The 14,113-nt window shown below is 36.3% G+C and overlaps 1 protein-coding gene across 2 annotated transcripts in view; it reads left to right on the forward strand.

The window, feature by feature from the left end:
* The window catches only part of UBR2 (ubiquitin protein ligase E3 component n-recognin 2), a 52,559-nt gene that overhangs the window by 9,331 nt on the left and 29,115 nt on the right, over window positions 1-14,113 (forward strand). Inside the window, exons 5-14 of one of the 2 annotated variants that reach the window (XM_021392805.1) lie at window positions 1,614-1,741; window positions 2,401-2,539; window positions 4,258-4,320; window positions 5,492-5,612; window positions 7,818-7,925; window positions 8,722-8,810; window positions 9,465-9,563; window positions 12,015-12,178; window positions 12,272-12,371; window positions 13,405-13,533. In XM_021392805.1, the coding sequence (XP_021248480.1) occupies window positions 1,614-1,741; window positions 2,401-2,539; window positions 4,258-4,320; window positions 5,492-5,612; window positions 7,818-7,925; window positions 8,722-8,810; window positions 9,465-9,563; window positions 12,015-12,178; window positions 12,272-12,371; window positions 13,405-13,533 (1,140 nt within the window). Of the gene's footprint in view, window positions 1-1,613; window positions 1,742-2,400; window positions 2,540-4,257; window positions 4,321-5,491; window positions 5,613-7,817; window positions 7,926-8,721; window positions 8,811-9,464; window positions 9,564-9,637; window positions 9,737-12,014; window positions 12,179-12,271; window positions 12,372-13,404; window positions 13,534-14,113 lie in introns of both variants that reach the window. The other variant, XM_021392804.1, reaches the window with a different exon arrangement.

A 14,113-nucleotide genomic window follows, 5' to 3' on the forward strand; every position in this document is an offset into this window, starting at 1 on the left:
ATGTTGTCTGTTCATATGCAAATCCTATGAAATGGATTGGAAGGGAATGGTGGTGTTACTCGTGCTAGCTGACTGAGGATTGAACTTACTACAACTGTCATGGGGAAGGAAACTACGAGTGTGTGACATGGCAGTGGTTCTATTTTTCTGCTCCAGAAAGAAGTTACTTGGCATTTGCCTGCTGAGGTGGCACTCATCTTCCTCCTCTTCATTTCAGTTCACTTAGCATGTATCCATCAATATACATACAGACTTTGGGATGAGAGGCTGGAGAGCAGCCCTGCAGAAAGGAATCTGGGGGTTCTGGTTAACAGCAAGTTGAATGTGAGTCAGCAGTGTGTGTGCCCTGGCAGCCCAAAGGGCCAAGTGTGCCCTGGGGTGCCCCAGGCCCAGCACTGCCAGTGGACAAGGGGAGGGATTGTCCCACTCTGCTCTGTGCTGTGCAGCCTCACCTCCAGCACTGGTTGTGGATTTGGGAGATGCGTGTAAGGACATAAAACTCTTAGAGAGCATCCAAATTAGGACTGTGAAGATGGTGAAGGGTTTAGAAGGCTAAATATATGAGGAGCAGCTCAGGTCCTTGGGTTTGTTTGGTCCAGAGCAGAGAAGCTGAGAGGAGGCCTCATGGCGGCTGCAGCTCGCCACAGGGAGCCGAGGGGCAGCGCTGAGCTCTGCTCTCTGTGACAGCGACAGGGCCCGAGGGAACGGCATGGAGCTGTGCCAGGGGAGAATCAGGTGGGGGTTAGGGGAAGGTTCTGTACCAGAGGGCAGTAGGCATGGCCCCAAGCTACTAGAGTTCAAGGGGTGTTTGGACAACACTCTCAGCCAGGGTTAGAATGTTGGGTGGTGCTGTGTGGAGCCAGGGGTTGAACTCAATGATCTTTGTAGGTCTCTTCCAACTCAAGATATTTTATGATTAGCAGCAGTCATTCAGTTCTGTCAGGGAAGGGAAGCTGAGTTTATAGTGACTACTGCAGGTATCAAGTGGAGGGCACCCTTGAGAGTACAGAATGGGCAAAAGTGGATGTGTGTTTCCCATGCAAAAGACAAATAGATGTCCGTGAAAAAGATTGACAATGTGAGCAGATCCTACTGTGGCGTGTAAGAGACTTAACATCATAGCTTGTGATTCCTGCGTGTGCTGATTGTAGAATCTTGGTAGGTAGGACTTCTGCCTCCAAAGGCATACTGCATATGAAAGAAAGCAATAAATGTGTATTTATTTGTATTCTGCATTTAATTAAGTGGAACAAAACAGTTATTTCAAATTATTGTTTTTCAATACATTGTGGGAAAAGCAGGTTTTAGTGCAGCTGAGGTTGAAAGAGGGAACCATGAAAGTGAAGATATAGAAGTGTGAAAATTTAATTGTGTGATCAGAGGCAAGTTAATGTTTGGACGTTGAATGCTAGATTACCACTTCGCTGATTTTTCTGTGAAGAACAGGGAAAAGAAAACAAGCTGAGTATTGACTGTTCCTTTCAAATGGAAAGTTATTTTAAGGAAGACGCCATTAAGGATGCTTGCGCCATCTTCGGTGCAAAGACATGCAAATTTGTCAAAATAACCTGTTCTGAATGCCATTCAGTTCTCAATTCCCACTTGTTTTTCAGGATCCTCTTGTGCACTTACCAGAAGATATGGTAGCAAGAGCTTACAATATTTTTGCTATCACTTTTAAATATGCAGTAGATATATTAACGTGGGAAAAAGAAAATGAATTGCCTGGCCTAGAAATGACGTAAGTATAGTGTTTGTCCTTTTTGTTCTAATGAGATGTATGTATTTACAATAAAAATTTAAATTCTTACTTTAATCCTATTTTCTGTCTTTCCTAAAATTATATCAGGAGTATTTTGTAGGCAGTAGATTGAAAGAATTGCTTGTATCTTTAACTTGTGATTATACATCCCATTTCTTTCTATAAAGATGGTGAAATAATTTCTTTGTGATACGTTTATTTTCCTCAAATTGAAAAGAAATATTACTATACTAAAATCCCTTAGAACAAATGGTAAAATAATTCCGAATCATTGAAACTTCTAAGATGCTATGTGAGAACGAATTGAGCAGAGCTGTACCGTAAGGAAATGTGTTTTCCTTAGTAGGAAACTATCAATTCAAAACCAACAAATGTTCAAAAATGTTGCTCAGACCTAAGTTTTGGCTTATGATATTGTTCATTTTGGACTTCAACTTCTGTAGGAACATGTAACTTTCCTGCAGAACTGACATGTTCAGTCCTTATTAAATAAAACTGTATAGCAAAGGAAGCCCAGGTTTGAGTTGTCAGCTCGGTAGAAAACTTTGTTAAACCAGGAGTTGATCTTTTAAATTTGAATGATACAACTTCTATAGTTTTTAACTTTGAATTATATAAATTCATTGCTTGCTTTGAAGTGAGAAGAGTGACACTTACTACTGCATGCTATTTAATGATGAAGTCCACACCTATGAACAAGTTATTTATACTCTTCAGAAAGCTGTCAACTGCACACAGAAAGAAGCTATTGGTTTTGCAACAACAGTAGATAGAGATGTAAGTAAATTTCTTTGTAGAGCTTATATTTACACTGACATTTATTTTATGACTACAGATACTTGAGTTTGCTTTCTCAAAGTGTATGGTTTATGTGATTAAGCCACATGTGTCTGGCCACTAACTAACTGACCAAGACAAACCACATTTGAAATTGAATATATTTTTCAGCGTAATTCTAGTAAGTCTCATGAGCATAGGGTGTTTCTTATCCCTTTCTGTCAAGGGCAGGCAGCAGCTTTAGCTCAATGCTTACTGTCCACCAGGGATTTCATGCTGGAAGACCCCCTGTGCTTGCTCCAAACATGGGAAGGAAGTAACAGCTGTCCACTGTGAGGAAAAAAAATCCATAATTGGTTGCTTTTGTTCCTGTGCTCATGGAACTGTTTGTGGTTTTTAAATTTAATTTTCTTTTTCATAATTCTTAGATGATAATGGAAGAAAGAGGTAAAGCATTTTATACAGCACTTAGAAAGAACAATGAGTTCAGTAAAACTATGTGCTGAGTATAATTTTAACTAGTGTTAGTAACTTGTTTTTTTTATGAAAGGGCATCTTTTATTCTGGGCAACTTTCTAGGGACAGCTGCATCTTGTTACTTGTGCCATAAGTCTGTTGCTGTGAAAATGTGTCCTTTTATGTTGTTTTGATTCCTTATGCCTCTTTTCTGGGGGAGCGGAACAAGGAGCTTCTCTTCCAAAATGGCAGTGAGAGCATTCTTCTGGGATGTCAAAGTAGTTAAACTGTAAGAAAGTCAGTGGAAAAGCAAGTACATAACATTACATAACACTGAACTGAACTTCACTTCTGTATTATCAATACCTTATTTCTGTAATATCAAGAACTCTTTGAAAGATTTCTGTGCCGACTTGAACACGTGTTCTGTATTACTGGATACGCTTCAGAGATTTTTCCCTGCTGTTCACCCCTGTTCTACTTTTAAATAGAATCATAGAATCATAGAATTAGCTATGTTGGAAAAGACCTACAAGATCACCTAGTCCAACCATCCACCTACCACCAATAACCCCACTAAACCATGTCTCTCAACGCTATATCTAAACGTTTCTTGAGAAATACATACGTACCTGTGTGCATGCATATGTATGTAAGCTAAAAAAAAAATATATGAAAAAAGATAGTTCCTGAAATTATGTTTTGGTATCAAACCAGATCTAAAATTTGAGTAAGCTATTCTGTCTACAATACAACAATTTAAATTAACTGTCAATATTTTAATATTTGTCTTGACAGAACAGAATACGGGAACCTTAACAATTTTGAAATGAACTATGCGCTTATATATTTTTGTTTAAAAGACCGGTTAGCTTTAATATCTACTCTTTAAAAAGCATTGGAATGCCTGAAATATTTAAATTTTAAGAAGTGTTGAAAACTATGATTGAGTATTCGATATTTCAAGTAAAACCTAATAGCTGTACCTTAAAATCACTAATTAATATACACAGAAAATTTTGTTAGCATGTAACTGCATATATGGCATAGCTTTATTTTCTTTTTAAAAATACGGGGTGTATTTTGGAGACTCAGATATCTAACTATATATAGTACTTTTAAAAAATGAAATTGGTGTGAAAACAAGAGTGGTTATTTTGCTTCTGAAGCTTTTCCTAGGTCTTTTATACTAATGTAAAACACTGCCTTTGAACTTCTTGTTTAGAAACTGGTGGTAATGTTACTTTTTCACAAATTTAAAGGGGCGTAGATCTGTCCGATATGGAGACTTTCAGTACTGTGATCAAGCCAAATCAGTAATTGTGGTAAGTAGTATCTACCTATTTTCCTCATCTAGCTGAAAGACGGTTTTCATACAGAGTTTTGTGATTGTTTTGTTACTGTCATGACTCTGTATATTATACAGAATATTGGAAACACTAGCATGCTCGTGAGATGGGTAACAAAATGCAGTTTTATGCTATGTTCTTGTTTTTCTCTTGTAGTCTAGCTTGAACCCAAAATATTTCCCAATAAGTTAGTAGACAACTTTTGCCCTCAGAAAACAGTTAGGAACTTGAAATGTAGTTTTTTAGAGTAATATATCAGTTCAGATCAGTGAAGTTAAACTACTTTTTCCATATAATATGAAGTTGTTTGTTGTTTTGTGGTAGCCCCAACTGCTGAAATTGTAACCGAGGGTTTGAATCCAAGTGCGAAACTACATTTTCATTTTGCATATACAGGGAAACGTGTGTATGTTCTTAATATGTATCATAGGATCCTTCTGTTTAAGAATAAGGGTTTAAGTAGTGGGGTTCTTAATTACATGAAGCAATTTACACATGATGCTGCTACCGCTGAAAAAGAAATACTGCAACCACAGTTGCAGTATGGTGCAGTATAGTTTAAACTATAACTATTTTTAAGGTGTTTTGAAAACATTAAGATCTCTTTAAAGATTGTTAGGCAGTATATTTAACTTGCCACTTGTGCAGATGAAGAAAAAATTACCTCTGTGTGTAATGTCTCACTGTTAAGGTTACTACCACAGACGAGGAAATATTCTTTCTTGTTTTTAATTCTACTTGTTTTTCGTTTTTGGAAACAGATAAGTTTCTTTTTTTGGTGGGCTGCTGTGTGACTTGCATGTCAGGTTGTGAGGAACGAATGTGTGCACTTGTCTTAGGGTGTGTGTGAGACTGCTTATCAGTAAAATGCAGTAGATACATGTGCATGTTGATAAGAGGAAGAAAGTGGAAAATGAATTGGCCTAAATATGTTGTTAATGCATAACATTGTTGTTCGCATAGTAATAGGATAAACAAAGTTCAGATTTTTTTACTTTTTCTTCTCTATTTAGATGTTAGTCATTGGAATATGTATTAATACTATAAGTTATTGAAATTAATCATAGGAATGTTGTGTTACTGTACAATAATGCATGCTAGCTCATTAAAAAAGCATTACCTCTTTTTTCTTTTTTTTTTTTTTAAGAGAAATACCAGTCGTCAGACAAAGCCACTGAAAGTACAGGTTATGCATTCATCCATTGTTGCCCATCAGAGCTTTGGTCTGAAGCTCCTAACTTGGCTTGGCAGTGTTATTGGATATTCAGGTGGGCAAACTTGAACTTTTTTGAGAAACTAGAGAATATTTGCTTCAGGAATTCAGCTTGCTTCATAATGTTGCCTACTCATTTCAGATATGCAGCATGTAAGGTAAAGCAATTAATGTCTTGTCAGGCTGTATCCTTTTTTACTGGTGCTAAAGTGCTGTTCTAACTTACAGAAGTGCTGCCAGTTTTGGTTAGTCTTCTCAGATACTGTTTTCTGTTTAGTTGATGTTGAACAGAAGCTCGGAATCATTGTCAAATACTGTATGCCAACAAGCTATTTTTTTAGTCCCTAATTCTTTTCAAATGAATGCAGTAAGCTGAAAATAACCTCTCTACTTAGACAATACAAAATTAATCAGAAGCCATTTGATGGTGATGAAAGTGGTTGCCTCAGGTTTGTGCTGTGTAAGTAGAACAACAGAGAAAATGTGGGGGACTGCTTTAGGATAAATACAGAAACCAATGAAGTATTAATCAGATATTTAGAAAGAGTGTTCTTCAAAGTAACAGCGTGCACAGTAAAAAAAAAAGATGCACAGTATCGCTTTTTTGGGAAGGTTCTGTGCTTTTTTCTGGTGTGTTTCATCCTTTGTCTTGATGAATCAAAGTTGTGAGGATGCGGAGCATGAGGGGAAATAAATGGAAAATGCATCAAACTACCACAAACTCCCAATGCGTATAAATGTAGGCATAGTCCCCAGCACACTTACTGTGTTTTATGAATCTGTAAATGTTAACAAGAATTAATAGCAGTGCATTCTCGGCTGTAATGTCACACATAAATTCTTCTGAGTAGGTGCAGGATTTGTTCATAAATTATATATTAGACTGATACTTGAAAAAAAAGCTAAAATTTCAAGCATGGGATCTCTCTGTCATGTTATTTTTGATAGATAAGTAGTTTGTGTAAGTTTATTTTTAATATGCATAAATCAAACTTTTGAAAAATTATTGTAGAAGTTTGTTCAAGTACTTGCTAGTGTTGATGGCAAATAATATATTTGCTGGCAAATAATGGATATAAATAAAAAGGAGAGACTAAGAGGTATTTAATTTGACATAATTTTTTCCTTCTGATTTAACCTGTGGACAAGCATTGTATTTCTCATTTCCTTTGAGCCCAGTTCTGTGCTGTGTCATTTGTGCCAGATACCAAAGTCACTAATTTTAGTACTGAAATACAACAGCAAAAAAGTGACGTGAATGAATTAAGGAAAATAAGATCTCAAACTGCACATAAAAGCATAGAATTTATAGTTTGTTTTGAGTGTATATGAAGGGAATTCTGCAGAATTTCAGAATCATTGAATCCACTGTACTTTATTTTTGCACTTCTGAAACATAATGTTAGACAATAAGCAGTACGTATATATTTTGTCTGTGACCTGTGTGTTCAACTACTCAAAGTGTCTTCAGACCTTGGGATGCAGTCTTGTAATGTAGGTCAAAATGAACTCTGTGGTGCACAGGGATGTGACCTTGCTGTAGGAGTTCACAAACTGTAGAACTGCACCATGTAGTGCACGGTATGGTATGCATGGCACTGAGCCACTGCCAATGCTACCTAAGAAGCTGTATCTTCAGCAGAGTGCGGAGACAGTGGCTTAATACTTATAAGCCATATTATTTTGTTAGTGAGTAAGTTACTTGCAGTCCGAAGCTGGGTTGAACATACGGGTGTCTGTGTTGTGTTGAAGATTCAGTATAACTTGTTTGTTCATATGGCAGCAATTATTATTGCTTTCCATTTGGGAAAAAAAAAAAGGCAAACAAAATAATAGAGAAGCTTTACTGTAATAGAGGGTAGTAAGTATACAGAAAAAACGGTCATATATGAACTTTTATTTTCGGTAGGACTCTAAATGAGAAAAATATGATCCTAAAATTAGCTTCATGTATAATTATTTATATTCATAAGCCAAGTAGCACTTCTAAGGAGCACATTTATATTTGATAACTTTGAAGCAAATCATTCTGTTTGGCAGTTTTCATGAAGTTCATTAATGTTCTATAAAGCTGGTATACGTCATGCAAAGTATCAAATATTTGTGTTTCTATTAGCAAAATAGGAAATGTTATCTGGCTGTTAATGAAATAGGGCCAGATTTCTTCTGCTGTGTCTTACGAAAATTCCAGCATGTCCGTTACTTTGACAAGTTTTGTGTTTGAAGCTATTACTAACTTCCGTCATTTCTCTTCATTAAGATGGCCTTCGTCGAGTATTGTGTCAGGTTGGTTTACAGGAGGGACCAGAAGGTGAAAATTCTTCTCTTGTGGATAAGCTGATGCTGTATGATTCTAAACTGTGGAAGGGTGAGCTTTTTTTTTTTTTCAAGCTTTTGGAGAATGCTGAGGAATGTTATGCATGATGTTTTTCCCTTACCGCATATGTGATCATTTTTACTGTAACATGTTAGCGAGGTAATTTCCTAATTTGTTAGGATAACTTCTTTCACATGAACAACATGTAATTTTGAACTTTTAGATTTCTATTTCAAGATTAATATTTCTCTACTTCTTCCTGTTTTCCATAGTTACTCTGTATTGAGCAAATAACTGAATGGCTTTTGACTTAAATGACCTACAGAAAGAAATAATACAAACATGCTTATGTTTCTAAGCTACATACAGTCAGTTCTTATTGGTATTGATAGTATTTTCTGGGATACTGCTCAGACACACATTAGAAATTCAGAGCTAGATAAGTTCATTTTTTTTTTTTGTGGAGTTGTTCCAGCTGACAAAATTTACTGCGTTTCCCAAGACTTTACATGTAGCTGCTTCCCTTTGGCTCCCCTCAGGCCATCCAAATCCTGTTTGTTCTGAGGAGCAGTTTCATTCTTGTCTTCCTGACTTGCCTTACACTTGAAGGTTTATGTTCTCATTCAGCAGCTGAGTATTATTTGGTACAGGAGTAATAAATAATGCCACTTGAAGTATTTCATTTTTCTGTGCTCTTCATTCTTTGCTACCACCTGAGAGACTTGATCAAAGCAGCTTCTGCTCTGAAGTGCAGACGTGCTTCATTCTGTAAAAGTTTACATTTCTAAATGTTTCTGTAGTATACTGTTAGAAAATAATGACATACATCATTCATGTTTCTTGGCAGGAGCTAGAAATGTGTATCACCAGTTATTCATGAGCAGTCTACTTATGGACTTGAAATACAAGAAGCTTTTCGCTATCCGTTTTGCAAGAGTAAGTATCTTTCCTAAAAGAGCTATTAAATGCCTAAACTATCTAGTGAAGAGAGTTTAGTTAGTGTGTAGAACTTCAAATGAACTGTTGCCAGAATTTTTTTTTTTGAACGTGGAAAGTTGAAATGAAATGCCAGCATTTTATTTCTGTCTTTAAAATATTAGTTGAAATGGCATCTCATCTGCTGAGAAGAAGGTAAACTTTCCAGGTTCCCCAGAACTAAAGTAGTTCACATGTATTGTCTTCACCATCAGCTATGCAGGCTCTTCTTGAGAGCTAATTGTATCTCGTTGCTGAGGTATAAACTCTTACAACACTCCAAAAAAATAGTGCTGAAATTCAGTTCCGCTGATTGGTATTTCTGCAGTAAGTAGTACTTGAAATGCTTTAAATCACCAATGCAAAATTCTGCTCACTCTGCTGAAGACAATTTTTTTTGTATGTGTAAGAAATAAAATATTAGCCCTTATTGTGAAAATGAGTGAGTAGTTCTCACTTGTGAGCTAATAATTTTTTTTGTATGAAATATTGGTATAATAATCCATAGCAGCTGTTCTTCCTTTTATCATGGAATTAAAATTTCCCAGAGCAGACGTTTAAATTAAAAAAATCAGGTCAGTGTGGATTAGAGGTGAATTTCCCCTTGTTGTTTAGAATTACCGGCAGTTGCAGAGAGATTATATGGAGGATGATCACGAACGAGCAGTGTCGGTGGCTGCTCTGTCTGTCCAACTCTTCACTGTACCTACTCTGGTGAGTAGTGCCTGTCTTTCTTTTAAAAACTGATAGTTGGCACTCCTTGCCTCTTTTTGCCTCCTTCTTAATAGAACTATGAGCGATTGCAGAGTGATTTTATGAAAGATGACCACGACAGAGAGTTCTCAATTGCTGACCTCTCGATACAGATATTCACAGTGCCTTCTCTTGTAAGTACTAAAAGACCAAAAAAGGAAATCTTTATTTGTTGAAAGCCACTTGAGGTTCTTGAATCCAGACCACAGATTTCTTTTAACATTACTGTGGAAATGCGGGGCACTGCTGCTGCACGTGAGTCAGTCTGTTTACGTACATTACTATGGGTTTAGAAGTTAAAGAAGTTTAGCACTGCAAAGATTGGATCTGACTTCCCAGGTTGGGCTGGGTATTTTTGATTACGTTTTACTTTTTTATTTTAGGATTGTGTGCATTTGATGTTTATTCAGAGGCACACAACATTTACGTTTCTCATCATAACAATTTGTGGTTTCTGTTTGTAGAAGTCTACGTTGTGATTTGCTTATTACAGTTTCAGAGCATACCTTTTGGGTGCAATTTTATAAATGTTCCACTTTGTTTATCGTAGTTTTCCAGTCAACCTAAGTACAGGCAATAATTGTCTCATGAGATTCCCCACCTCATTTGATGGTTCTTGACTCAGACTGTGCCTTCTTTGAGGTTTGCAGTTTGCTTGAAGCGCTGTAACAAAAATTATGGTTCACCTTCTTCACTAATACTGCCCATCATTCTTGAGCTTATGCTTGTTTTTTGCTCCAGTTGCCAAAAAAGTCTCTCTTTGCTTGCAGTACAAACTAATGCTTGGAGCTGTACTGAAAATAAAAGTTTGATTTTCATAGCCATTTTTTGTATTTGTTTCAAAAACGAATGTTTCTAAATCCTCCCACATTTAATTGAGCTCTAAAATTCAATAGTACAATAGCATTTATGGTATTGAGCAAAGTTGTTTTTTTTAGTTTCATAGAGGTGGATGTTATTAGTGGGAATCTGAAACCTCAGGATTTTGCTTCCGTGGGTCAGGGCAATATTGTGTAAGTCTTTTAATTTTGATGCTGACAATAAGAATGTTGCCATTATTCAGACTTGCATTTATCCAACTAGTATTATTCAAATTTTTTTTCATTTGACAGATGAGGTGATACATTTGTATAAATATTTTGTAGGAATTTCAAATGCTTCCTTAGAGTAGGAGAATTGCAGTTTGACTTCTATGTGTTTTTTTATTTCAAAACCATGCAAAACAAGGGTAGAGCAAATCGTTATTGGCTAATTTTATAGAAGATAGGGTAGGGTGATGGCCTGAAAGTAAGATAAGAAGGAAGAATTCTTTTTTCTAGGTTTTGACCCATTTTGCATTCGTTCTTAATTGAGTAAATAAGTTGAAGAACATTAAAACCACCCCCAGTAACATTTTCAAACTTATGTTAGTAATTTGAGTTTGAGCTCTCAAGTAACTGAGGTGGTTTGGTTTGAGGGATGATTGGTTGTTGTGTTGACAGTAATTTTTTTTTTTAATGTTAACCATTAGATTTTTTCCCCCACAGTAGCATTTTAAAAACTGTATTTGGAGTATCATTAGCAACCATAGAACACAGAAGCTCTAGTCAACAACTGCAGTGTCATTGTGGTAGATCAGAGGAGCCAATCTTTTTGAATGTACTAGCCACCTAAATAACATCCTCATGGGACCTGAAAACTGCAAGATTCATACAGTTTACCTTGGAGAGCCAGCAGGCTGAGGGAGTTCTGGAAGAGTTTGCAAGTAGGAGATGGCAGTAACTTCTTAGCACCCCCTACGCTGTTGTGGGGTTGGATTAAGTTAGACTGGGTGTGCCAGATTGCCATCTGGCAACGCTGGACTTTGTAATGGGTGTTGATTTGTTTCCTGCAACACATAGATACATGCAGCAGCCATTGATGGGAATTAAAGGTCATCTCACAAAATTTCGATGTGGAAGTTGCTCTTTATAGCTCATTAGAAGTTCAGAAAACTCACTGTTTGCCATAGTGCTTGGCCTTTTGTAAACAGAAAAACAAAAGAACTGTCACTACCCCAAAGGGCTCGTACTTAAATTACGTAAGAGACAACAGATACTTAAGGGGAGGTACAAGTTAATTAAGTTAATTATAAGAAAGATAATAATATGTTTTGTTTTAATTACATGCATAAGTTAGCAGGAGTCTAATCGTAGTCAAATTTCTGTACAGAAGGGGACTGAAGAGAGTTATCTGAATTATGGTAATTTCTGGTTAGAATACATTTTTCTTCTGTGTACATTTGGAAGATTGATTTTAGTATATTCCTCTGTTTTAATTATCAATGTAACTATTTTGAATGAAATGTCATGTATTTTTACCTTGATGGTGCAACGTGAAACTCTCGTTAGTTGTCTGTTATTTACAGCAAATTTCAATGTACTTTTGGTGTAGGCTCGAATGCTAATAACAGAGGAAAATCTCATGACCACTATCATCAAAACTTTTATGGACCACTTAAGACACCGTGACATCCAAGGCAGGTTTCAGTTTGAACGTTACACTGCTCTGCAGGCTTTCAAATTCAGGCGTGTTCAGAGCCTTATTCTGGATCTCAAGTAAGTCTGTTAAGTATGTGCCAATTCGATCAATTGAAAGAGAAAACAGAAAGGATTAAAATTAACACTTGTATCTGTTGCTAATGTACTTAGGTATGTGTTGATAAGTAAGCCAACTGAGTGGTCGGAAGACTTGAGACACAAGTTTCTAGAGGGTTTTGATGCCTTCTTAGAGTTACTCAAATGTATGCAGGTATGTAAATCTGTGTGTTACAAAATTTGCACCATGTTAAGATTATAGCAAGAAGTTAGGTATCGTAATATAAAAACTGAGGGAATTCAGTGTACCCTCTGTTTTATAATTTTAGAGCAATATAGCTTCTGGAATGGTTATATTCCCTGAAACATGTCTCACCCAGCTTTTTTATTTTTTTGTTTGTTGTTTTAGAAGGCAGTAAAAGAAGAAGAGTGGAAAGGAAAAATGTAGTTTGGGGTTTATTTTGGAGTTGTGTGGGCAGACAAGACATGTTTAATTGTATGAGCCAAATCTGCCCCATTTTAACTCATTTTCCATCTTAGTGAAAGATGCAGATACTGCTTCAGTGTTAGCAGAGTTGATCCTTGTATTAAAGCATATATTGTCAGTGCTGTAGATGTCTTCTCTGAGATTTTTTTAGTCTTTTCATGTGCTGTGTTAAGAGGAGTATTTTAAAAGCAATGCAGCTTTTATAAAAGCAGATATACTGTATGATCAGTAAGGTGTGAATCAGAATCACTCACACTTTTCCATACTTCAGTAGCACACCCATCTCAGTATTTTAGCCATATTCGCCTGTTGATGACAGCCTCTTGAATATGCTTTCTCCCATGTCATGCTGTTGATTTTCTTTTTTCTTATACCAAGATCCGATTAGGTTCTGTGGTACTCAGTCTGAATTTAGTACTTACCTGCATTTGATAATACATCCCTTGAAAACGCATTTAAAAAGCAAAATAAATGTTGAAGGTGATTGATGTATGTATATAAACGTCCTTTGAAAAGAAAGTTCAAGGTGTTAATAACAGAGCTAATACCTGAAAAACGCCCAGACCCAGCATTCTTATGTCCTCCACTTCCTGTTTCATTTTCGTGTTGTTTAGATATAATTCCTTTCCAGGTGGCCCCAAGTAATTCTTGTTATAGCAGTAATATGTTTGTAAAAGTAGGTAACCACTGTACCGCAGTTAGGCTAATGTGAAGTTATTTAAGTGATATGCTGTTGAGATGTGTAATGCTTTTCTTTAAGGGAATGGATCCAATAACCCGTCAAGTAGGACAACACATTGAAATGGAACCGGAATGGGAAGCAGCATTTACACTGCAAATGAAATTAACACTTGTTATTTCAATGATGCAGGACTGGTGTGCTTTAGATGTAAGTTCCTTCTGAATTGTTTTTTCCATGTGAATACGTACTAATGGAGGTGGTGGTCATGAGAAGGTAAAGCAAACATTAATGTGTGTAACAAGTTGAACAAAACACATAATGGCACTGTAAGTCAAAATCTTCTGTGTGCAAGTATGCTTTTTCCACGTGAAAAAATGGTGATCATCACAACATTGTTAGGTTATAGTTAACAGTTATCGGAAAACAGGGTGTAGAGAAACGTGCGCTGGATCTACTTAATGCTGCAGGATTGTAAATCAGCTTTCTACTGCATGTGTGTTTCAAGTTCTAGCATTACAGAACTTCAGCATGGTGAAATATTGTTGTGATCCTAGAATATCTAAATATTCAATCTGGCCTTAATCTGTCACTGTCAGTTAATGTACAAGTTGGCTAACCTAGCACGATCATAAAAAAACTTCAGAAAGTTCCCGTAATTACAAAACCAAAAACCTTGCAACTGTTGTTTGGTTGTTGTTTTTTTCCTGGTCAGACATATCTAAATGTATTTCATGGTCTTTGTCTGCCTCATTAATTCACATCAGTACATTGAGTTCCTTATCTTAGC

Source organism: Numida meleagris, chromosome 3, assembly GCF_002078875.1.
Source record: "Numida meleagris isolate 19003 breed g44 Domestic line chromosome 3, NumMel1.0, whole genome shotgun sequence".
Classification (NCBI taxonomy): domain Eukaryota; kingdom Metazoa; phylum Chordata; class Aves; order Galliformes; family Numididae; genus Numida; species Numida meleagris.